This window comes from Bufo bufo, chromosome 6, assembly GCF_905171765.1.
Source record: "Bufo bufo chromosome 6, aBufBuf1.1, whole genome shotgun sequence".
Taxonomy (NCBI): domain Eukaryota; kingdom Metazoa; phylum Chordata; class Amphibia; order Anura; family Bufonidae; genus Bufo; species Bufo bufo.
The window spans coordinates 117,410,537-117,437,678 of NC_053394.1; the positions used below are offsets into that span (position 1 = coordinate 117,410,537).

Genomic DNA, 27,142 nt, shown 5'->3' on the forward strand with positions numbered 1-27,142 from the left:
GCATGTTGGTACTTGCATCCCTGGATCCGATGAAAGCTGTCACGGCACCGGACGGGGTTAAAAGCAGAGTGTGCCTGGCGTGCATGCTGTACCTGCGCTCCCTGGACTTTGTGTGGCTATCATGGCCCATAAACAGGTAGGAACTAGTGTAAGGGACCACTCATAGAGGCGACCTTGACGTGGTGAGTGGCTTATTACGCTTTGGCCAAAATGTACACCAATGCCTCATTCAACATCCAGCATAGAGGCAGGGCAGACTGCTGGTTGCAGAGTGCTATTGCATTTGTGTTTTTGCGTTTGTATGTGTATTTCGCCATAGCGATGTGCACCTGCATACAGGGTTGTGCTGACTGAATCCCCCACATTTTTTTTTAGAAATATGTAAAGCTTGGTATAATATAATATTTAAGCTTGATTAGCATAGTACTGTAAAACTCCTATAGCGTGCCCGTACGCGGTGAAGCCAGGCTGGGCTAAACGAACACGAATTACCACTAATTGCCACGCTGCATCTGTACTTGCAACTCAAACCGTAACAATTAGAGAAGCAGCCAGGCAATAAGCAGTAATCTTCATGCAGTTACTGTGGCCTGGGCACCTTAAATTTCATAGGACATTACTTTCAGTTTAAAAGGCATCTATCAGCAGATTTGTATCTATGAGACTTGCTGACCTGTTATATGTGCACTTGGCAGCTGAAGGCATCTGTGTTGGTCCCATGTTCATATGTGCCCGCAATTGCTGAGAAAAATGATGGGGGTAATTTATTAAGACCGGCATTTAGATGCCGGTCCTAAAAATCCCCTGCACTAGGGGTGGATCCGCAGAACTTATGTAGAGGCACCAGCCTCTACATAACTTTGGCGTATCCAGCGGCGGTCTAAATATAAGCCAGCTTCCTTGCATACATATTTCCCATGGAATCCATCACATAATTCAATGCCGGCATGCCACATAATACAAGTGTATTGCCAGATCCGAGGGTTCCGTTCTGCTGGCCATACACTTGTATTATAATGGCATGCAAAATGGAATGCCTCTAAAGGTTTTCCATTTGGCATGCCGCATTGAATTATGTTATGGATTCCGTGAGAACTGAATCAATTACGTAATTCACTTAAACCCTGATACTCGAATCTGCCAAAAGGCAGGTTCGTTCAACTCTAGTGAGAATATAGCCAGTGTTCCTATTACCCAAATATCCCTGACTATGGGAAGATACTACAGCACCCCATAACAGTGGTGTGCCTCCATGAAGATATGCATAAAAATAAACTAAAAACTTGATTTACGGTATCTAACAAAAATATAGTGAATCCTAGTGAATTATCAAATGTTAATATCTGTCTACACTATATGCAGGCAAAAGCTGCACTGCAAAATATTATACTGCAATATGTTTGGAATGACTTCAGTTAAGTTTCACTGTGATACCAGAAATAAAGTTAGGCCCATCATAATTTACAAAAAAAAAAAGGTCCACCATGAAAGTCTAACAAGGCAAATCATCCTGGCAGGAAAGTCTTTATCACGTCTACAAGTATCCTTCAAGGGGCTACTCTAGAATTTCTATGTACAGACGGTCTTCGTCGTCACTGCTGGAATCACTATATTCTACATGGGTTTGTTTCCTCATCAGCTCCAAATTAATCTTCTTCTGTGTTTTATGACTTTGACATAGAGGGCCTGAGGGTTCTCCATGGTTTAAGGATAAAGTCCCAGGTTCCAGAGATGATCCGGAACTATGTGTATTTGGAACCATATGGAAACCAAGTGAACTTGTGTTTTGTAAAGATGACGTGCCAATGCCATCCTTTGCTTCTACAGGGAGTCTTGGTTGGGACTCTGAAGATGTCATCCTGGATGTTGACCCTACAGCATCGTCTCCTAAGCTGTGTCCTATTGTCTTAGACCTGTGAAGAATTTTCCTGACATTGTTTCTTGGTGGACAAATGCTTAAATGTTGATGTAATTCAACCTCATTATCTGTTGGAAGAGCATTTAAGCAGGACTTTTGCCAAGATAATGATGCTAACCGGGGAGGTCTTAGATCAGTAGTCTTCTCCATAGGTTGAAGACTCTGATTATCTTCCTGAACAGTTGTTGTTATTGAACCTTCATTCATTTGACTGTCCGGTGTAGCTTTATCTTCATTCTGGTAAAAGCAAGGAAAATCTTTAGAAGATCTTTTTGGAGAATCAACTCAATAAAAAGGGGCAGTCATTTAGAAGAGACAGCCTATGCTCAGGATAGGCCATCACTATCTGATCGGCAGGCATTCACTTCAATGGCAGCAGCACTGCAGTAACCAGCTTTGTCCACCTCACAACGGACAAAGCTGTTTACTTCTGGTGCTGACTTACAGCACTAGAACAGCTGATTGGTGGCAGGGGTGTGGGATGTGAGAACCCCCTGATCAGATAGTAATAGTTTGTCCTGAGGATAGTTCATCACTTGTGAATGTGATGTGGCAATGTAAGTCAATGGGGACGGATCCGTTTGACGTTGACACAATATGGTGCAATTGCAAACGGATCCGTCCCCCATTGACTTTCAATGTAAAGTCAGGACGGATCCGTCTGACTAACAATTAGACTTAGACTTTTTTTTACATAGAATGCAGACTGATCCGTTCTGAATGGATACCATCGTTTGCATTTATAGGTGCGGATCCGTCTGTGCAGATACCAGACGGATCCGCACCTAACGCAGGTGTGAAAGTAGCCTTAACTGTATAAATTTCTATGCACTAAGCTCCCCCTAATGGTGTCTTCAGCCAAACGGTTTTAACATACTGTATGGGCATACGTAGGTGCATGCAGACAGTTCTAATTGTACAGTATTTACGCTAGTATTTTGGATGAGAAAACCTATTCCACTATTTCCGATATAGAAGTCTGGTAAAGTGGGTGAGATGGGTGATTATCAGTACACCTGGTAGCAAAACATTGGAGGCGGTAAGAAGCACTGTGTGCCAAACAACCAAAGTACTTTTAATTCCTGTGAGTCTGCTTTATTAGTTCGGAATATCAGCTGGACATATATCTGTGCATATCAGCACTCTTTACCATCATATCCAGTTACTAATAAATACTATTTTGACAAAACAGAACCAGTTAACTAATAATTCCATTGTTGGCTTTAAGGTGAATGCATTGGGTGCAATCACACGCATCAAGTGTGAACAGATGTATATTGTGCATACGAGGGCCCCATGGCACATATGATGTATTGATATATTTGTCTTGTAGAACATGTTAATGTTACTTAAGGTTTTTGTGGATTTTATGATTTAGGTTATATTGGTGTGTTTTTATATTTAGGCTTCTATATGTGATGATCTCAAACAAAGATCTGTTCTATTTTAATTAAATTGGCAATTTTGCAACTAGATATACAGTTAGGTCCATAAATATTGGGACATGGACACAATTCTAACATTTTTGGCTCTATACACCACCACAATGGATTTGAAATGAAACGAACAAGATGTGCTTTACCTGCAGACTGTCAGCTTTAATTTGAGGGTATTTACATCCAAATCAGGTGAACGGTGCAGGAATTACAACAGTTTGCATATGTGCCTCCCACTTGTTAAGGGACCAAAAGTAATGGGACAGAATAATAATCATAAATCAAACCTTCACTTTTTAATACTTGGCTGCAAATCCTTTGCAGTCAATTACAGCCTGAAGTCTGGAATGCATAGACATCACCAGACACTGGGTTTCATCCCTGGTGATGCTCTGCCAGGCCTCTACTGCAACTATCTCCAGTTCCTGCTTGTTCTTGGGGCATTTTCCCTTCAGTTTTGTCTTCAGCAAGTGAAATGCATGCTCAATCGGATTCAGGTCAGGGGATTGACTCGGCCATTGCATAACATTCCACTTCTTTCTCTTAAAAAACTCTTTGGTTGCTTTTGCAGTATGCTTTGGGTCATTGTCCATCTGCACTGTGAAGCTCCGTCCAATTAGTTCTGAAGCATTTGGCTGAATATGAGCAGATAATATTGCCCGAAACACTTCAGAATTCATCCTGCTGCTTTTGTCAGCAGTCACATCATCAATAAATACAAGAGAACCAATTCCATTGGCAGCCATACATGCCCACGCCATGACACTACCATCACCATGCTTCACTGATGAGGTGGTATGCTTAGGATCATGAGCAGTTCCTTTCCTTCTCCATACTCTTCTCTTCCCATCACTATGGTACAAGTTGATCTTGGTCTCATCTGTCCATAAGATGTTGTTCCAGAACTGTGAAGGCTTTTTTAGATGTCGTTTGGCAAACTCTAATCTGGCCTTCCTGTTTTTGAGGCTCACCAATGGTTTACATCTTGTGGTGAACCCTCTGTATTCACTCTGGTGAAGTCTTCTCTTGATTGTTGACTTTGAGACACATACACCTACCTCTTGGAGAGTGTTCTTGATCTGGCCAACTATTGTGAAGGGTGTTTTCTTCACCAGGGAAAGAATTCTTCGGTCATCCACCACAGTTGTTTTCCATGGTCTTCTGGGTCTTTTGGTGTTGCTGAGCTCACCGGTGCGTTCCTTCTTTTTAAGAATGTTTCAAACAGTTGTTTTGGCCATGCCTAATGTTTTTGCTTTCTCTCTGATGGGTTTAGTTTGTTTTTTCAGCCTAATGATGGCTTGCTTCACTGATAGTGACAGCTCTTTGGATCTCATCTTGAGAGTTGACAGCAACAGATTCCAAATGCAAATAGCACACTTGAAATGAACTCTGGACCTTTTATCTGCTCATTGTAATTGGGATAATGAGGGAATTACACACACCTGGCCATGGAACAGTTGAGAAGACAATTGTCCCATTACTTTTGGTCCCTTAACAAATGGGAGGCACATATGCAAACTGTTGTAATTCCTGCACCGTTCACCTGATTTGGATGTAAATACCCTCAAATTAAAGCTGACAGTCTGCAGGTAAAGCACATCTTGTTCGTTTCATTTCAGATCCATTGTGGTGGTTTATAGATAGAGTTGAGCGAACACCTGGATGTTCGGGTTCGAGAAGTTCGGCCGAACTTCCGTAAATGTTCGGGTTCGGGATCCGAACCCGAACCGAACTTCGTCCCGAACCTGAACCCCATTGAAGTCAATGGGGACCCGAACTTTTGGGCACTAAAAAGGCTGTAAAACAGCCCAGGAAAGAGCTAGAGGGCTGCAAAAGGCAGCAACATGTAGGTAAATCCCCTGCAAACAAATGTGGATAGGGAAATGAATTAAGATTAAAATAAAAAAAATAAAAATGAACCAATATCAATAGGACAAAGGTCCCATAGCAGAGAATCTGGCTTCACGTCAGCAGAGAATCAGTCTCTTCATGCCATAGCAGAGAATCTGGCTTCATGTCAGCGCAGAATCAGTCTTCATGTCATAGCAGAGAATCAGGCTTCACGTCACCCACCACTGGAACAGGCCACTGTCACGCATTTAGGCCCCAGCACCCAGGCAGAGGAGAGCGGTCCCGTAACAGAGAATCTGGCCTGTTGTCAGCGCAGAATCTGTCTTCATGTCATAGCAGAGAATCAGGCTTCACGTCACCCACCACTGGAACAGGCCACTGTCACACATTTAGGCCCAGGCACCCAGGCAGAGGAGAGAGGTCCCGTAACAGAGAATCTGGCTTTATGTCAGCGCAGAATCTGTATTCATGTCATAGCAGAGAATCAGGCTTCACGTCACCCACCACTGGAACAGGCCACTGTCACACATTTAGGCCCCGGCACCCAGACAGAGGAGAGCGGTCCCGTAACAGAGAATCTGGCCTTATGTCAGCGCAGAATCTGTCTTCATGTCATAGCAGAGAATCAGGCTTCATGTCAGCCACCACTGGAACAGGCCACTGTCACACACTTAGGCCCAGGCACCCAGGCAGAGGAGAGAGGTCCCGTAACAGAGAATCTGGCCTTATGTCAGCGCAGAATCTGTATTCATGTCATAGCAGAGAATCAGGCTTCACGTCACCCACCACTGGAACAGGCCACTGTCACACATTTAGGCCCCGGCACCCGACAGAGGAGAGCGGTCCCGTAACAGAGAATCTGGCCTTATGTCAGCGCAGAATCTGTCTTCATGTCATAGCAGAGAATCAGGCTTCACGTCAGCCACCACTGGAACAGGCCACTGTCACACATTTAGGCCCAGGCACCCAGGCAGAGGAGAGAGGTCCCGTAACAGAGAATCTGGCCTTATGTCAGCGCAGAATCTGTATTCATGTCATAGCAGAGAATCAGGCTTCACGTCACCCACCACTGGAACAGGCCACTGTCACACATTTAGGCCCCAGCACCCAGACAGAGGAGAGCGGTCCCGTAACAGAGAATCTGGCCTTATGTCAGCGCAGAATCTGTATTCATGTCATAGCAGAGAATCAGGCTTCACGTCACCCACCACTGGAACAGGCCACTGTCACACATTTAGGCCCCGGCACCCAGACAGAGGAGAGCGGTCCTGTAACAGAGAATCTGGCCTTATGTCAGCGCAGAATCTGTCTTCATGTCATAGCAGAGAATCAGGCTTCACGTCAGCCACCACTGGAACAGGCCACTGTCACACATTTAGGCCCAGGCACCCAGGCAGAGGAGAGCGGTCCCGTAACAGAGAATCTGGCCTTATGTCAGCGCAGAATCTGTATTCATGTCATAGCAGAGAATCAGGCTTCACGTCACCCACCACTGGAACAGGCCACTGTCACACATTTAGGCCCCGGCACCCAGACAGAGGAGAGGTTCATTCAACTTTGGGTTGCCCCGCAATATAATGGTAAAATGAAATTAAAAATAGTATTGAATGAGGAAGTGCCCTGGAGTAGAATAATATATTGTTAAGGGGAGGTAGTTAATATCTAATCTGCACAAGGTATGGACAGGTCCTGTGGGATCCATGCCTGGTTCATTTTTATGAACGTCAGCTTGTCCACATTGGCTGTAGACAGGCGGCTGCGTTTGTCTGTAATGACGCCTCCTGCCGTGCTGAATACACGTTCAGACAAAACGCTGGCCGCCGGGCAGGCCAGCACCTCCAAGGCATAAAAGGCTAGCTCTGGCCACGTGGACAATTTGGAGACCCAGAAGTTGAATGGGGCCGAACCATCAGTCAGTACGTGGAGGGGTGTGCACAGGTACTGTTCCACCATGTTAGTGAAATGTTGCCTCCTGCTAACACGTTCCGTATCAGGTGGTGGTGCACTTAGCTGTGGCGTGTTGACAAAACTTTTCCACATCTCTGCCATGCTAACCCTGCCCTCAGAGGAGCTGGGCGTGACACAGCTGCGTTGGCGACCTCTTGCTCCTCCTCTGCCTTCGCCTTGGGCTTCCACTTGTTCCCCTGTGACATTTGGGAATGCTCTCAGTAGCGCGTCTACTAACGTGCGCTTGTACTCGCGCATCTTCCTATCACGCTCCAGTGTAGGAAGTAAGGTGGGCACATTGTCTTTGTACCGGGGATCCAGCAGGGTGGCAACCCAGTAGTCCGCACAGGTTAAAATGTGGGCAACTCTGCTGTCGTTGCGCAGGCACTGCAGCATGTAGTCGCTCATGTGTGCCAGGCTGCCCAGAGGTAAGGACAAGCTGTCCTCTGTGGGAGGCGTATCGTCATCGTCCTGTGTTTCCCCCCAGCCACGCACCAGTGATGGGCCCGAGCTGCTTTGGGTGCCACCCCGCTGTGAACATGCTTCATCCTCATCCTCCTCCACCTCCTCCTCATCCTCGTCCTCCTCGTCCTCCAGTAGTGGGCCCTGTCTGGCCACATTTGTACCTGGCCTCTGGTGTTGCAAAAAGCCTCCCTCTGAGTCACTTTGAAGAGACTGGCCTGAAAGTGCTAAAAATGACCCCTCTTCCTCCTCTTCCTCCTGGGCCACCTCCTCTTCCATCATCGCCCTAAGTGTTTTCTCAAGGAGAAATAGAAGTGGTATTGTAGCGCTGATAACGGCGTCATCGCCACTGGCCATGTTGGTGGAGTACTCGAAACAGCGCAACAGGGCACACAGGTCTCACATGGAGGCCCAGTCATTGGTGGTGAAGTGGGTCTGATCCGCAGTGCGACTGACCCATGCGTGCTGCAGCTGAAACTCCACTATGGCCTGCTGCTGCTCGCACAGTCTGTCCAGCATATGCAAGGTGGAGTTCCACCTGGTGGGCACGTCGCATATGAGGCGGTGAGCGGGAAGGCCGAAGTTACGCTGTAGCGCAGACAGGCGAGCAGCGGCAGGGTGTGAACGCCGGAAGCGCGAACAGACGGCCCGCACTTTATGCAGCAGCTCTGACATGTCGGGGTAGTTGCGAATGAACTTCTGCACCACCAAATTCAGCACATGCGCCAGGCAAGGGATGTGCGTCAAACCGGCTAGTCCCAGAGCTGCAACGAGATTTCGCCCATTATCGCACACCACCAGGCCGGGCTTGAGGCTCACCGGCAGCAACCACTCGTCGGTCTGTTGTTCTATACCCCGCCACAACTCCTGTGCGGTGTGGGGCCTGTCCCCCAAACATATGAGTTTCAGAATGGCCTGCTGACGTTTACCCCGTGCTGTGCTGAAGTTGGTGGTGAAGGTGTGTGGCTGACTGGATGAGCAGGTGGAAGAAGAGGAGGAGGAAGCTGAGTAGGAGGAGGAGGCTACAGGATGCAAAGAATGTTGCCCTGCGATCCTTGGCGGCGGAAGGACGTGCGCCAAAGAGCTCTCCGCCTGGGGCCCAGCCGCCACTACATTTACCCAGTGTGCAGTTAGGGAGATATAGCGTCCCTGGCCGTGCTTACTGGTCCACGTATCTGTGGTTAGGTGGACCTTGCCACAGATGGCGTTGCGCAGTACACACTTGATTTTATCGGACACTTGTTTGTGCAGGGAAGGCACGGCTCTCTTGGAGAAGTAGTGGCGGCTGGGAACAACATACTGTGGGACAGCAAGTGACATGAGCTGTTTGAAGCTGTGTGTGTCCACCAGCCTAAATGACAGCATTTCATAGGCCAGTAGTTTAGAAATGCTGGCATTCAGGGCCAGGGATCGAGGGTGGCTAGGTGAGAATTTACGCTTTCTCTCAAATGTTTGTGAGATGGAGAGCTGAACGCTGCCGTGTGACATGGTTGAGATGCTTGGTGACGCAGGTGGTGGTGTTGGTGGTACATCCCATGTTTGCTGGGCGGCAGGTGCCAACGTTCCTCCAGAGGCGGAGGAAGAGGCCGAGGCGGCGGCAGCAGCTGCAGAAGAGGCCGAGGCGGCAGCAGCAGAAGATGTAGCAGGGGGAGCCTGAGTGACTTCCTTGTTTTTAAGGTGTTTACTCCACTGCAGTTCATGCTTTGCATGCAGGTGCCTGGTCATGCAGGTTGTGCTAAGGTTCAGAACGTTAATGCCTCGCTTCAGGCTCTGATGGCACAGCGTGCAAACCACTCGGGTCTTGTCGTCAGCACATTGTTTGAAGAAGTGCCATGCCAGGGAACTCCTTGAAGCTGCCTTTGGGGTGCTCGGTCCCAGATGGCGGCGGTCAGTAGCAGGAGGAGTCTCTTGGCGGCGGGTGTTCTGATTTTGCCCACTGCTCCCTCTTTTGCTACGCTGTTGGCTCGATCTCACCACTGCCTCTTCCTCCGAACTGTGAAAGTCAGTGGCACGACCTTCATTCCATGTGGGGTCTAGGACCTCATCGTCCCCTGCATCGTCTTCCACCCAGTCTTGATCCCTGACCTCCTGTTCAGTTTGCACACTGCAGAAAGACGCAGCAGTTGGCACCTGTGTTTCGTCATCATCAGAGACGTGCTGAGGTGGTATTCCCATGTCCTCATCATCAGGAAAAATAAGTGGTTGTGCGTTAGTGCATTCTATCTCTTCCACCCCTGGGGAAGGGCTAGGTGGATGCCCTTGGGAAACCCTGCCAGCAGAGTCTTCAAACAGCATAAGAGACTGCTGCATAACTTGAGGCTCAGACAGTTTCCCTGATATGCATGAGGGTGATGTGACAGACCGATGGGCTTGGTTTTCATGCGCCATCTGTGCGCTTTCTGCAGAAGACTGGGTGGGAGATAATGTGAACGTGCTGGATCCACTGTCGGCCACCCAATTGACTAATGCCTGTACCTGCTCAGGCCTTACCATCCTTAGAACGGCATTGGGCCCCACCAAATATCGCTGTAAATTCTGCTGGCTACTGGGACCTGAGGTAGTTGGTTCACTAGGACGTGTGGCTGTGGCAGAACGGCCACGTCCTCTCCCAGCACCAGAGGGTCCACTAACACCACCACGACCATGTCCACGTCCGCGTCCGCGTCCCTTATTAGATGTTTTCCTCATTGTTCCCGTTCACCACAATTTTGAGAATGGCAAATTTGGGAATGCTTTTTCAACCCAGAACAAAAAGTCTGCTTTTACGGTCAATACAAATAACTTGACCAGCTAAAACTGTGCAGATTTGGTTGAATAGAGATGTGAGACCTGTTTTTTTTTTGCGCTGTGTGACAGTTATAGGTTTAATCACAGAATGACACTTCTATCAGCACGCTAGCGTGTGTCTTAGGTTTTTCTGAATGACACTATCAATACCTTCAATGTAAGATTTTCTTTTTGGGATAGATTTCAAGTAGGCCTCAAATACCACAAACTAGTTATTTTCAGAATGGCAAATTTGGGAATGCTTTTTCAACCCAGAACAAAAAGTCTGCTTTTACGGTCACTACAAATAACTTGAGACTTTAACTTTAGAGGGGCAAAGGTTTAAAAGTAATATAAGGAAGTATTACTTTACTGAGAGAGTAGTGGATGCATGGAATAGCCTTCCTGCAGAAGTGGTAGCTGCAAATACAGTGAAGGGGTTTAAGCATGCATGGGATAGGCATAAGGCCATCCTTCATATAAGATAGGGCCGGGGGCTATCCATAGTATTCAGTATATTGGGCAGACTAGATGGGCCAAATGGTTCTTATCTGCCGACACATTCTATGTTTCTATGTTTCTATGTTGACCAGCTAAAACTGTGCAGATTTGGTTGAATAGAGATGTGAGACCTGTTTTTTTTTGCGCTGTGTGACAGTTATAGGTTTAATCACAGAATGACACTTCTAGCAGCACGCTAGCGTGTGTCTTAGGTTTTTCTGAATGACATTATCAATACCTTCAATGTAAGATTTTCTTTTTGGGATAGATTTCAAGTAGGCCTCAAATACCACAAACTAGTTATTTTGAGAATGGCAAATTTGGGAATGCTTTTTCAACCCAGAACAAAAAGTCTGCTTTTACGGTCACTACAAATAACTTGACCAGCTAAAACTGTGCAGATTTGGTTGAATAGAGATGTGAGACCTGTTTTTTTTTGCGCTGTGTGACAGTTATAGGTTTAATCACAGAATGACACTTCTATCAGCACGCTAGCGTGTGTCTTAGGTTTTTTCTGAATGACACTATCAATACCTTCAATGTAAGATTTTCTTTTTGGGATAGATTTCAAGTAGGCCTCAAATACCACAAACTAGTTATTTTGAGAATGGCAAATTTGGGAATGCTTTTTCAACCCAGAACAAAAAGTCTGCTTTTACGGTCACTACAAATAACTTGACCAGCTAAAACTGTGCAGATTTGGTTGAATAGAGATGTGAGACCTGTTTTTTTTTTGCGCTGTGTGACAGTTATAGGTTTAATCACAGAATGACACTTCTATCAGCACGCTAGCGTGTGTCTTAGGTTTTTCTGAATGACACTATCAATACCTTCAATGTAAGATTTTCTTTTTGGGATAGATTTCAAGTAGGCCTCAAATACCACAAACTAGTTATTTTCAGAATGGCAAATTTGGGAATGCTTTTTCAACCCAGAACAAAAAGTCTGCTTTTACGGTCACTACAAATAACTTGACCAGCTAAAACTGTGCAGATTTGGTTGAATAGAAATGTCAGGTCTATTTTTTAGGCGCTGGGTGACAGGCTCAACTTGCCCCTGATGTAATATATGGCCAAAAAATAACCACACTGTTGATGGTTAAATGCACTTGGGTGACACAGGCTCAGCCTGCACCAGATGTAGTATACGGCCAAAAAATAACCAGACTGTTGATGGTTAAATGCACTTCTTTGACACAGGCTCAGCCTGCAGCTAATGTAGTATATGGCCAAAAAATAACCAGACTGTTGATGGTTAAATGCACTTCGGTGACACAGGCTCAGCCTGCAGCTGATGTAGGATATAGCACAAAATAACCACACTATCGATGGTTAAATACACTTGGTGATAGCTCGTGCTGGAGCACCACAAGTCACAAAATGGCCGCCGATCACCCCAGAAAAAAAGTGATCTAAAAACGCTCTGGGCAGCCTCAAAAAAGTGAGCAAGTCAATAATAGCACTTCAATGATCCACAGCTGCAGATCGATCACAGAATGAAGTCTTTTGGAGGAGTTAATCTGCCTAATCTCGCCCTAACGTCGCAGCTGCAACCTCTCCCTATACTGATCATAGCAGAGTGACGTGCGGCGCTACGTGACTCCAGCTTAAATAGAGGCTGGGTCACATGGTGCACTGGCCAATCACAGCCATGCCAATAGTAGGCATGGCTGTGATGGCCTCTTGGGCCAAGTAGTATGACGCTTGTTGATTGGCTGCTTTGCAGCCTTTCAAAAAGCGCCAAGAAAGCGCCGAATACCGAACCCGAACCCGGACTTTTATGAAAATGTTCGGGTTCGGGTCCGTGTCAGTACAGTTCGGGTTCGCTCATTCCTATTTATAGAGACAAAAATGTTAGAATTGTGTCCATGTCCCAATATTTATGGACCTGACTCTATGTTGGAGATTGCTTGAGTGCCAGTACATATGTATTCCATTTACTAATTATTCTGAAAAGTTGAACCAAGGGTAGGCAAAAAAAACCATGAGGTAAAAGCCAATTTTTCTCATTTTAAGGGTAAAAATTCCTTCCGACTCCAATCCGGCAATTTAAAGTATTACTTATTAACCACTGAAATCAGTGGATGTCCATACAATGCAAATACATGACGGGTCCTCCAGACTCTATGCTCTCGATAATTGATAAGGGCCTTGAATGAGGGTCTTCACTTTTTTTATTTCAGTAAAGAGTATTTGAGAATGGGGTTTCTATACAAGGCAACCCCAAACATACTTTCTAGGAGTCGCTTGTAAATCAAGCCACGTAGAACATTGGAATTGATTTGGAGTGAGAGACAACACATCATAAAAAATGGTTTCAATTTTCTGATGCTAATATAAATTCCTCGAAGATCTGAACTTGCTTTATAGGACATGTCAAATGTTCTTGATCTTTTGTGGTTAGAAACCTGCAGTAATGAGAAGGTGCACAGCATGTGTGAAGAAACAGGGCCTATAACATATGGAAGGACTTAAAAATATCTTAACCGCCAAAATATTTAATGTTTTACTACTATTTGCTGCTAGAGTTCCTTAGCATCTAATGGATTATCTTCTGAGTAACTGACTTTATTGTCATTTCAGTTTTCACTGACATTCCTAGACTAAATGACCCTTTATATGGCCCGATGGAACAGTCAATTTTAGGGAAGAAAGTGTTCTTTCCTGACAAATGCCTGCTTATCAGTGAAAGAGACAGCTACATTTATATGTAACAATCTCCTCCACCTACACCAATGATCCTATTACCCGATTTAAGACAATTTGCTAGTTCGGGTAATAAGCGGCACAATTACACTGGCAACTACAATTATCGCTAAAGAGCGTTCATACAAACACACGTTAGCGATAATCTACCCAAACATTGAGCAGTGTAAAGGGGCTTTAAGGCTAGGTCACACCACTGCTATTGATTTCCATTATTCTGCTCCATCATAGAACAGATCCAAACAGATCCCATTGACCAAACAAGGTGCTAATGTGGGAGATAGCTCATTGGTGACCATTAAGGATGAGCGAACCAGTTCATAACTAACCGAACTCAGTCCCAACTTTGATATTTTTCGGATGGCAGACAAACCTGAATCTTTTCAGGTTCCTTTCAGATGAATCTACTAAAACATTGCATAGTGCCATTTTAGTGCACATGTCAGCTGGAAAAAAAACACTAGGGAGGAAAAAGAAGGGTTCTCACATGACCGGAAGAGTAAATGGGGGGACTTGCTTTGATTGTCTCCCAAGCCAACAGAAAGTCTGGATGAGCCAATCAGTGCTGCAGCAGAATGAGTAGAATGTCATTCTGTGCTGGGCTGTAAATATGGGGGTTTGGGTGTAGCAATGTCTGTCAGAAAAATGATCTTAGGGAGTCAAGCTTGTATTCTACTGGCAGGGACAGTGAAGGGAAAGGCTAGAATTACAAAGAAGAAGAATAATTGTGTGTGTAGAATAGGGAGGGAGGAGGTGTAGCTGGCCTACTGGGACCTGTCCTAGGTTGCTAGTATAGCTTATATGTGTATACAGCTAAACCTGCTAATAACCTTAATACAGTTCCTATGTTTATGTGTTAAAGACAAAAGCAGAGTTATTTACTGTGACATCATGCTTTGGATGCCATATAACTGTTATATATTGTGTTCACAGAAGCAGAAAAAGATAATATGCCTTAAGATTCATTTTATAGTGTAAGGTAAGCTCAGTGACACAGCAAAAGCAACAGACAGCATAGTGTTAATCTGTTGTTGCTGGGCAGAAGTCTAGACCAATCACAGCCTGCTTCTCACACAGCAAGAGTTTTCACAAATCACAGCCAGCCTGTCTGGAAATTCCCCCAGCTCCTGCTGCTAGAATCATTATTCACTAGAGACAGGAGCTGAAGAGACATTCACTCCACTGAGAGCTGAGTTTTATGGGAACAAGAGGCCAATATAGGTATTTAAAACAGTTATATAATGTTCATATTGTTAATATTGTGTTTAGAACTGTATACTGAACTAGATATATATGTGTTTACTTACAGTTCCACCAAACTACAATTGCAACCATACAATTGGAAATACAAATTGCAAGCTAAAAATTGCAAGCATACAAATTGCATACAAACTGCGAACTGCTCATACCAGATCATAAGCAATTGCATACTGCAAGTGAACTATTAGTTAGACCTCAGATATACCTCTCAGAGAGATCATAAAGTGCTTAAATAACTTAAAGTAACAGTACAGATACTGAAGAGAGAAATATATCCACCATTTTATGTTGAATGACAAAATTGAACAGTTGAACAACGATCTTATGCATACCGCCATTTTGTGATATCTTTTCAACACGTGTTTTGTACATGGACTATCTGCTGCGGAGACGGCAGTGTTATATATGAAGAAAAGTTGAAGTTAATAAAGAAGTTATTTGAAGCTTTTGGTGTGCTCTTTAAACCTACTGTTTCCATAGAATGGCGCTAGAGGAATTACAGAGTAATAGACAAAAGTCTGGTTAGACTAAAAGTCAGACATATCAAAATTCTTCTAATGCCACAGCACAAAAGGCACTTCATAGTGCTGCGCCTGCCTCAGGGGGAAGCTGTCAGCCAGGGAGGGCGAAGTGAGTAGCTGAACATGGCTGTGCCTCCTAACAGAACTGCAGCTGCTGCAAACCTCAAAAGCAGCTACCTGATTACAATACTAGTGAGAACTCTGTGTCAGGTCGGCTCACATATTTAATGTAATTTTTTTGTTTTAGTTTGAAAAACTGTATACATCAGTGATTGAGAATGTTATATTATGGCTAAATCCATTTCTTATCTACACACACAGTTCCAATTTTTTATTAATTAATTAATTAATTTTTTGGTGGTGGGGGGTGAATTGAATGAACCCCTTCAGGACCCTGCCATTTGTCACTTTATGTGGTGATAACTTTAAAAAGCTTTTACTTATCCAAGCCATTCTGAGAATGTTTTCTCGTCACATATTATACTTCATGACAGTGGTAAATTTGAGTCAAAATATTTCATTTTTATTTATAAAAAAAAATACCAAATTTACCAAAAATTTTGATAAATTTTCAAATTAGCAAATTTCAATTTCTCTACTTTTATTATAGATAGTAATACCTCCAAAAATAGTTATTACTTTTCATTCCCCATATGTCTACTTCATCTTTGCATCATTTTGTGAATGCCATTTTATTTTTTGGGGACGTTAGAAGGCTAAGTTTAGAAGCAAATCTTTTTTGCCCACTTTTTAAGGACCAGTTCAGGTCTGAAGTCAGTTTGTGAGGCTTACATAGAAAACACGCAAAAATGACCACATTTTAGAAATTACACCCCTCAAGGTATTCAAGACTGATTTTACAAACTTTGTGAACCCTTTAGGTGTTACACAAGAATAAATGGAAAATGGAGATGAAATTTAAGAATTTCACTTTTTTGGCAGATTTTCCATTTTAAACAATTTTTTTCCAGTAACGAAGCAAGGGTTAACAGCCAAACAAAACTCAATATTTATTGCCCTGATTCTGTAGTTTACAGAAACACCCCATATGTGGCCGTAAACTGCTACACGGGCACACGGCAGGGTGCAGAAGGAAAGGAACGCCATATGGTTTTTGGAAGGCAGAATATTGCTGGACTGTTTTTTTGACACCATGTCCCATTATTACGCTTTTTGTGAGGCAAGGTAACAAAAAATTGCTGTTTTGGCATCGTTTCTATTTTTTGTTATTTACAACATTCATGTGACAGGTTAGATCATGTGCTATTTTTATAGAGCAGGTTGTTACGGACGCGACAATACCAAATATGATTACTTTTTTTGGTTGTTTGTTTTAGTTTAACATAATAAAGCATTTTTGAAAAAAAATAAAGATTTTTTAGTGTCTCCACATTCTGAAAGCCGTATTTATTTTTATTCTTTGGACAACTGTCTTATTTAGGGGCTAATTTTTTTCGGTATGAGATGATGGTTTGGTAGTATTTTAGGGTGCATAGGAGTTTTTGATAGCTTGGTATTACACTTTTTGTGATGTAAGGTGACAAAAAAAAATAGCTTTTTTGAAACACCTTTTATTTTAATTTTTTTATGGTGTTCACCTGAGGTGTTAGGTCATGTGATATTTTTATACAGCAGGTTCTTAAGGACGCGGCGATTCCTAATATGTATACTTTTTTATTTACCTAAGTTTTACACAATAACAGCATTTTTTAAACAAAAAAAATGATGTTTTAGTGTCTCCATATTCTGAGAGCCATATTTATTTATTTTTTTGGGCGATTGTATTAGTTAGGGGCTCATTTTTTGCGGGATGAGGTGATGGTTATATTGGTACTATTTTGGGGGGCCAAATATGGGGCTGTGTGGGGCCAAATTATTATGGGAAGGACTACTATGTGGGGGCAAATTACTATATGGGGCTGTGTGGGGCCAAATTATTATGGGAGGGACTACTATGTGGGGGCAAATTACTATATGGGGGCAGTGTGGTGGAAACTATTGTGTGGGGGCAGTGTGGGGTAATTGCTATGTGGGGACAGTGTGGGGTTATTTCTATGTGGGGAAATTGCTATGTGGGGACAAATTACTATGTGGGGGAAACTATTGTGTGGGGGCAGTGTGGGGTAATTTCTATGTGGGGACAGTGTGGGGAAATTGCTATGTGGGGACAGTGTGGGGGCAGTGTGGTGGAAATTACTAGATGGGGCAGTGTGGGGGCAAATTACTATGTGGGGGCAAATTACTATATGGGGGAAATTGCTATGTGGGGGAAATTGCTATGTGGTGGAAATTGCTATGTGGGGCAGTGTGGGGGAAATTACTATGTGGGGGCAGTGTGGGGGAAATTACTATGTGGGGGCAGTGTGGGGAAAATTACTATGTGGGGGCAGTGTGGGGGAAATTACTATGTGGGGGAAATTACTATGTGGGGGCAGTGTGGGGAAAATTACTATGTAGGGGAAAATACTGTGTGGGGGCAAACTACTATATGGGGGCAATTACTGTATGGGGGCAAATTACTATGGGGGATTACTATGTGGGGGCAGTGTGGTGGAAATTACTATATGGGGGTGTTGCTATTGGGGAGGCACTGTAGGGGCAATTCTATTATTTTTGGGGACACTATACAGGGATTATTGCCTGGAGAGGGTGGTATTATTACTGGGGTCTCTAGGGGACATTATAGCTGCTGTGGACACTATAGGAACATTTGGGGTAATTTATCAGACTGGTGTAAAGTAGAACTGGCTTAGTTGCCCATAGCAGCCAATCAGATTCCACCTTTCATATTTGACAGCTCTTTTGGAAATCCAGTTCTACTTTACACCAGTTTGATAAATGACTCTAATTATGTCTATTAGGGTCACTATTTTTTAAGCAGTATAGTACCTTGGACATTAGGGAGCAAAACGGGCACAGTATTGGGGATGGCAGCAGGATGACACTGTGGGGACACCAGGATGAGGAGGTTGATGGAAAAATTGAGAAATCTAACGTGTCTGTGTTACAAACTGTAGAGACGAGATGCGCCATGGTGGTCTGGGTCAAACGGAGAAGAGGAAAGAGAAGGTCTACATGACAAGAGATGTCACTGGATGTAAGAGGTATGTGGTGCTGTATTCTCCTCCTTGTCTTTTTTATTATAATTATATGTATTTTAAATTTGGCGACCAAATTTTTCAGTTTAGCACCCAATTTGGGGTATTTTTTTTTCTGAAGGTGTCATATGGCCTAAGAAGAGACTGTGGCGCTCATGAAGCACCGCAGCCTCTTCATGCAAACAAAAACTAAACTAAAATGGAGGGGGGGGGGGGCCAAGTTGGTTAGACAGCCCCGGGCCTATCATGCACTTAATCCGCCCCTGGCTGCTGGGTACAGAATGGCTCACACTAGCTCTCCTTCCACAAGTCAAGTGTTGCCATGCCATGTTGGAGTTGATTGGCCAGGATGACTGTAGCTACACCGGTGAGCAGTTGCAGCTAAAGTACATCAAGCAGCAAACATCCTGATGGCTGTCACACCACTGACGCCAACTGGGCTAGGTGGTCAGCGACAATGTGGGCACAACATCCAGGCTGCCCTGAATCTGGAAATAATGCTCCCTGCCTGGCCTTTAAAAAAAAATGCACTGGTAATGGTGCTGGTAATGTCCAGTAGACGTCCCTCTATTCAACCATTCTCACATGGTGAGGAATGGTCTCCTGGACTTGCAGTTCCAGAATGGTCTGCAGCTACAACACTTAATCTGCGACATTCCAACTCACTGGAATTCAATATTGCACATGCTCGAGCATCTGTATGATCAGTGGAAAGCCGTGAACGATTTGGTCAAGCACCAGACCGCCTCAGCAGGGATCATGTGTTATTTCCAGGTCAGGCAGTGGTACCTCATGCCATTCATGTTGCAGTTCTCCTTTTTTCCCCTCATATGTATTTTTGAAGATACGCTGACGTTCATGCAATAGGTGGTGACAAAGGAGGAGGAAAAAGAACAGTTAACGCATCTTGCTGTCCACCCTGTAGCTGTTGGGGACCCACAATGAGAAATTCCCATGGGGGAAGGGGAGGAGGTGCTGCCACTTGAGGAGGAGAAAGGAGTCAGAATTGGAGAAACAATGACAGTGACAGGTGGATCGATAGCATCAGGCTTACTGGATAGCCATGCTTTTAGACGTTCACTATCAAAACAAAATGGGGGAATGTTTTTCTCTCTCCTAAAGGGAGGACAAATTATGTTATAACAGGAAAAACTATGTACGCAGTTTACAGCGAGCATACGTCTACCGCCAGCATGTCTGAAATGGAGGCCTCTCTCTACTACCCTCCTCGCACCTTCATAAGCAGTAGAAGCTGCAGTAGCAGCAGCAGACGTTTTAGTCTCCTTAACATGAAGCATCAGTTTTTCCATGTGCCATGACAGGCTGAGGCCAGTCAACAAGACGACAGCTCCCGCCTCAATGCCCAAGTTCAAGCCTACCTAAATTCTGCCCGGTCTCGCATACCCTATTCCCTGACCCCATGGATTTCTGGGCTGGCAGAATTTCTGGGCTGGCCCGAACTGGCACAACAAGGTCTCTTTCTTCTTTCTTGCCCAGCCTCAAGTGTCATCCTAGAGAGGGTTTTCTGCTCTATAGGCGTGTGATGACTTGGTGACACCCAAACAGACCATGTTGTCCTCTGCCAGTGTCCAAAACATCACTTTGGTCAAAATGAACCAAGCCTGGATTTGGGAGGATTTATACACTCCTTCAGCTGAGGCAGATAAATAGATCAGGCCTTGCTGGCGGTACCCCATCTTGCCACTGCTGCATGCCTGTCTGTCTGCCTCCATCATGCCACCGCCACCATCTTGCCTCTGCTGTGGCTTGACAATCATCATGTTCTGTACGGCTGATGCTGCCTCCATCAAGCCACTGCTGCGACCTTACAACTATCATGTTCTGTAAGGCTGCTGCCCCCTCCATGATGCAACTGCCGCCATCATGCCACTGCTGCAACCTGCCAACCATCATGTTCTGCTGCTGTTGCTGCCTCCATCATGCCACCACTGACATCATGCCACTGCTGCGGCCTGCCGACCATCATCTTACATAAGGCTGCTGCTGCCTCCATCATGCTGCTGTCTGCCGCTGCCTCGGTTGCTGCTGCTCCTCCTCACTGTTATGGCTCATGTACACGAACGTGTTTTCTTTCCACTTCCGTTCAGTTTTTGTTTTTTTGCAGACCGTATGCGGAAGCATTCGCTTCAATGGGTCCACAAAAAATACGGAATGCACACGGAACACATACGTATGTCATCCGTAGAAATGGTATGCCCAGCCCATATTGCTCATGTGTTTGGTGATTAAGTTACTGTTTCCGTTGCCGATCCGCAAAAACAGATCGCATACGGAAACCATACGGATATGTTTTGTGGAATAATGGAACGGAAGAGTACTTAAATCAGAGAAAATAATAACTCAGATACGAGACAACGGATCCGTGAAAAAGGGACCGCAAAACAACAACGGTCATGTGCATGAGCCCTTAGTTCCATACTGCCACTGCTATTAACACAAAGCATCTGCCACTACTACCACTACCACAACTACTAATTTTTGGACAATTGGTCCTCCTCGAGCCACTTTTTTTATCCCATAATACTGTGTGTGTTTAACCGCCTCCGGACCGCCTAACGCAGGATCGCGTTCCGGAGGCGGCAGATGCAGGCAGAGTCACGCATATATACGCGTCATCTCGCGAGACGCGAGATTTCGCTCAAAGCCGGCCCGCACATGCGCATCGCGGGCCGGCAAAAGTTAGAGGACAAGTTCGTCATCAACCTGCCAGCCAATGATTGTCGCTGGCAGGTTGATGATTTTCAAAAAAACAAATCACAAGCCTTATACACTGCTCAAAAAAATAAAGGGAACACAATTATAATACATCCTAGATCTGAATTAATTAAATATTCTTCTGAAATACTTTGTTCTTTACATAGTTGAATGTGCTGACAACAAAATCAGACAAAAAAAAATAATGGAAATCAAATTTTTTAACCCATGGAGGTCTGGATTTGGAGTCACACTCAAAATTAAAGTGGAAAAACACACTACAGGCTGATCCAACTTTGATGTAATGTCTTTAAAAGAAGTCAAAATGAGGCTCAGTAGTGTGTGTGGCCTCCACGTGCCTGTATGACCTCCCTACAACGCCTGTGCATGCTCCTGATGAGGTGGCAGACGGTCTCCTGAGGGATCTCCTCCCAGACCTGGACTAAAGCATCTGCCAACTCCTGGACAGTCTGTGGTGCAACGTGACGTTGGTGGATAGAGCGAGACGTGATGTCCCAGATGTGCTCAATTGGATTCAGGTCTGGGGAACGGGCGGGACAGTCCATAGCATCAATGCCTTCGTCTTGCAGGAACTGCTGACACACTCCAGCCACATGAGGTCTAGCATTGTCTTGCATTAGGAGGAACCCAGGGCCAACCGCACCAGCATATGGTCTCACAAGGGGTCTGAGGATCTCATCTCGGTACCTAATGGCAGTCAGGCTACCTCTGGCGAGCACATGGAGGGCTGTGCGGCCCTCCAAAGAAATGCCACCCCACACCATTACTGACCCAATGCCAAACCGGTCATGCTGGAGGATGTTGCAGGCAGCAGAACGTTCTCCACGGCGTCTCCAGACTCTGTCACGTCTGTCACATGTGCTCAGTGTGAACCTGCTTTCATCTGTGAAGAGCACAGGGCGCCAGTGGCGAATTTGCCAATCTTGGTGTTTTCTGGCAAATGCCAAACGTCCTGCACGGTGTTGGGCTGTAAGCACAACCCCCACCTGTGGACGTCGGACCCTCATATCACCCTCATGGAGTCTGTTTCTGACCGTTTGAGCAGACACATGCACATTTGTGGCCTGCTGGAGGTCATTTTGCAGGGCTCTGGCAGTGCTCCTCCTGTTCCTCCTTGCACAAAGGCGGAGGTAGCGGTCCTGCTGCTGGGTTGTTTTCCTCCTACGGCCTCCTCCACGTCTCCTGATGTACTGACCTGTCTCCTGGTAGCGCCTCCATTCGCTGGACACTACGCTGACAGACACAGCAAACCTTCTTGCCACAGCTCGCATTGATGTGCCATCCTGGATAATCTGCACTACCTGAGCCACTTGTGTGGGTTGTAGACTCCGTCTCATGCTACCACTAGAGTGAAAGCACCGGCAGCATTCAAAAGTGACCAAAACATCAGCCAGGAAGCATAGGAACTGAGAAGTGGTCAGGTCACCACCTGCAGAACCACTCCTTTATTGGGGGTGTCTTGCTAATTGCCTATAATATCCACCTGTTGTCCCATTTGCACAACAGCATGTGAAATTGATTGTCACTCAGTGTTGCTTCCTAAGTGGACAGTTTGATTTCACAGAAGTGTGATTGACTTGGAGTTACATTGTGTTGTTTAAGTGTTCCCTTAATTTTTTTGAGCAGTGTATTTATAAATATAAGGTGTTAAATGGCTTCTCTGCTCCTCTGCTGGTCCTTTTGGTTGGTTGGTTCCAGCAGAGGAGCAGACATCACAGTGAGTACACACCAAACATTTCACTTAGCCCCAGATCACCCCCCATCACACCAATTAACCCCTTGATCACCCCTGTCAATCACTAGTGAAAGGGACAAAAGTGATCAGTGTAAACTGTCACTTTTTTTTTCCACTGGTATTGACTGATAGGTTTTAGGATAGTTTAGGCCCCTTGGTTAGGTAGTTAGCGATCGTTTAGCGCCCAGCCCACTGCACCGCAGTCACTGATTCGCTGATTAGCGTATCGCTAATCAGCATTTGTACTTTTATAGTATCTGTAAGTGATCAAAACTGATCACAGTCAGATCTATATTAGTATTAGTGTCACCTTAGTTTGCCCTCCACCCAAAACGCAGTGTTTGCCCGATCAGGCCTGATCGGTCGCCCACATGTGCGTTCACCCACCCCGCCCCGCCGCAGTGACAAAAAATATATATTTTTTTGATCACTGCACAATCACTTTACAAGCGCTGCGGCGATAAAAAAAATCAGTTTTGATATTTTTTATCAATCGCAGCGGCCTCCGGTACTTCGCTAGCCTCCCATTTGTAAGACAGGCTTGCTTTTTTTCTTGGGTAGTCTCAGGGAATACCCCTAAATTTAGTAGTCCAAATGTCAAACAGGGGGTATTCTTCTGAAGAGGCCTACAGGCTTCTGACCCAGTCGGAAGAGGAATGGGAAACCTCATCTGACGAATCTAGCGGGTCAGAATATGAACCTGTAGAAAGCAGTGGCAGTCTGACCCAAAGTTTGGACGAGGAGGTTGAGGTCCCTGATAGCACCAGGCGTACCCGGCCCCTTGTTGCTAGACCACAGGTTGCGCAGGATCCGCTTCAAGGGCAGGAGAGTGGGGCTGGCACTGTCGGATTACGTGGTGAGGCATACATTAGCAGCGCAGCCCTCCCTGGACCTAGTACCAGCACTGCCGTACAACATGGTGAAGTGGCGAGCACCAGAAGGGCAGTTGAAGCTGGTATGGTGGCACATGCAATACAGTCGTGGCAAAAAGTTTTGAGAATGACATAAATATTGGAAATTGGAAAAGTTGCTGCTTAAGTTTTTATAATAGCAATTTGCATATACTCCAGAATGTTATGAAGAGTGATCAGATGAATTGCATAGTCCTTCTTTGCCATGAAAATTAACTTAATCTCAAAAAAAAACTTTCCATTGCATTTCATTGCTGTCATTAAAGGACCTGCTGAGATCATTTCAGTAATCGTCTTGTTAACTCAGGTGAGAATGTTGGTGAGCACAAGGCTGGAGATCATTATGTCAGGCTGGGTTAAAATGGCAGACTTGACATGTTAAAAGGAGGGTGATGCTTGAAATCATTGTTCTTCCATTGTTAACCATGGTGACCTGCAAAGAAACGCGTGCAGCCATCATTGCGTTGCATAAAAATGGCTTCACAGGCAAGGATATTGTGGCTACTAAGATTGCACCTCAATCAACAATTTATAGGATCATCAAGAACTTCAAGGAAAGAGGTTCAATTCTTGTTAAGAAGGCTTCAGGGCGTCCAAGAAAGTCCAGCAAGCGCCAGGATCGTCTCCTAAAGAGGATTCGGCTGCGGGATCGGAGTGCCACCAGTGCAGAGCTTGCTCAGGAATGGCAGCAGGCAGGTGTGAGCGCATCTGCATGCACAGTGAGGCGAAGACTTTTGGAAGATGGCCTGGTGTCAAGAAGGGCAGCAAAGAAGCCACTTCTCTCAAAAAAAACCATCAGGGACAGATTGATCTTCTGCAGAAAGTATGGTGAATGGACTGCTGAGGACTGGGGCAAAGTCATATTCTCCGATGAAGCCTCTTTCCGATTGTTTGGGGCATCTGGAAAAAGGCTTGTCCGGAGAAGAAAAGGTGAGGGCTACCATCAGTCCTGTGTCATGCCAACAGTAAAGCATCCTGAGACCATTCATGTGTAGGGTTGCTTCTCATCCAAGGGAGTGGGCTCACTCACAATTTTGCCCAGAAACACAGCCATGAATAAAGAATGGTACCAAAACACCCTCCAACAGCAACTTCTTCCAACAATCCAACAACAGTTTGGTGAAGAACAATGCATTTTCCAGCACGATGGAGCACCGTGCCATAAGGCAAAAGTGATAACTAAGTGGCTCGGGGACCAAAACGTTGACATTTTGGGTCCATGGCCTGGAAATTCCCCAGATCTTAATCCCATTGAGAACTTGTGGTCAATCCTCAAGAGGCGGGTGGACAAACAAAAACCCACTAATTCTGACAAACTCCAAGAAGTGATTATGAAAGAATGGGTTGCTATCAGTCAGGAATTGGCCCAGAAGTTGATTGAGAGCATGCCCAGTCGAATTGCAGAGGTCCTGAAAAAGAAGGGCCAACACTGCAAATAATTACCCCACAAGTGACCCCATTTTGGAAAGAAGACACCCCAAGGTATTTCTTGATGGGCATAGTGAGTTCATGGAAGTTTTTATTTTTTGTCAAAAGTTTGTGTAATATGAGACTTTGTAAGGAAAAATTTTTTTTTTTAAAAGCATCATTTTCCGCTAACTTGTGACAAAAAATAAAAAGTTCTATGAACTCACTATGCCCATCAGTGAATACCTTAGGGTGTCTACTTTCCGAAATGGGGTCATTTGTGGGGTTTTTCTACTGTCTGGGCATTGTAGAACCTCAGGAAACATGACAGGTGCTCAGAAAGTCAGAGCTGCTTCAAAAAGCAGAAATTCACATTTTTGTACCATAGTTTGTAAACGCTATAACTTTTACCCAAACCATTTTTTTTTTTTACCCAAACATTTTTTTTTTATCAAGGACATGTAGAACAATAAATTTCGAGAAATTTATATATGGATGTCATTTTTTTTAAAAAAAATTACAACTGAAAGTGAAAAATGTAATTTTTTTGCAAAAAAAAAATAAAAAAATAAAAATAAAATCTGTAAATTTCGATTAATACCAAAAAAAGTAAAAATGTCAGCAGCAATGAAATACCACCAAATCAAATGTCTATTAGTGAGAAGAAAAGGAGGTAAAATTCATTTGGGTGGTAAGTTGCATGACCGAGCAATAAACGGTGAAAGTAGTGTAGTGCAGAAGTGTAAAAAGTGGCCTGGTCATTAAGGGTGTTTAAGCTAGGGGGCTGAGGTGGTTAAACATCATCTACCCCTGATAAGGGACAATTTTTGGAAACTTTGGAATGTGAAAAAACATAACACATGTGCCCATACTCTGTGTTTTTAAACATGCTGCACGTTAAGGGCTGTCAAACGTGCATTTACCCATAGCTATTTACTATTGCTGTCATTCAAGAGCTTCGGGAGGGAAAAATAAAAAATTCATAAAAAAATAAGTGAAAATTAATGCTTTCCTAAAAATTGTCCCAGGAGGCTAGAGGGGGTTATATACCAATTTTCAGGGCAATTGGAGCAACTTTGGTTAAGCCCGACTCGATTTGGGTCCAAATCAAACTTTTTAAAAAATTTGGCGAACCTGAACTAAACTGAACCTCGAGTGGTTCGCTCATTTAGTGACCACATAATCCAATAGAATTTCACAAAACACTTCCAGATGCTCTGGAACCATTTACAACACAGTACTAAAATAAGGTAAGCGTATATCACAAACTCAATTTATACAAACTGTTGTCTAACTTTCTTAACTTGACCACTCTGTAACGGTCGCGTACACACACACACAGGGGGGAGGGAAGTGACCACTGCGCTCCACCCTTACCCCTTGCCCTGCCTACTTGCCTCGCGAGTCCTAATGACAGGGGACAATGGACGGCAATCCCTAACTTGGAATAAGTGCAGGAATGACAGACAGACAAACAACAGGACGTGAACGGACCGAGTCAATACCAGGAAAGCTACAAAGTACAAATGGAGCAAGCAGAGAATTGTCAGGAGAAGCCGGGGTCATAAATACCAGGAGAGACGTGAAGTACCAAAGGAGTCAGCAGAGGATAGTCAGGAGGAGGCCGGGGCCAAATACCAGGAGAGCAGCAAAGTACACAAGGAGCAGGCAGAGGATCGTCAGGAATTCAGCAGGAGGTAAGTACGCCAGGAAAGACCAAATCACAGGTGGAACCTAAATTAACAGGTAACCTGTGGCCAGCAGGCTGCCTGTATTTATAGTGGGGAGTGAGGGTCATGTGACGTGGCCAGCGTCACATGACCAACAGACCAGTCGAGCACCGAGTGATCAGCTCAGCGCTCAAGGCAGACTAGGAGCCAGGAGCCAC

General features: G+C 44.8%; 1 protein-coding gene across 1 annotated transcript in view; it reads right to left on the reverse strand.

Moving 5' to 3' along the window:
- Positions 1 to 387: 387 nt before the first annotated feature.
- The window catches only part of ZNF831 (zinc finger protein 831), a 261,392-nt gene continuing 234,637 nt past the window's right edge, over positions 388 to 27,142 (reverse strand). The window contains exon 7 of the mRNA XM_040437311.1: positions 388 to 2,155. Coding sequence (XP_040293245.1) covers positions 1,556 to 2,155 — 600 coding nt within the window. The 3' untranslated portion in view covers positions 388 to 1,555. The remainder of the gene's footprint in view (positions 2,156 to 27,142) is intronic.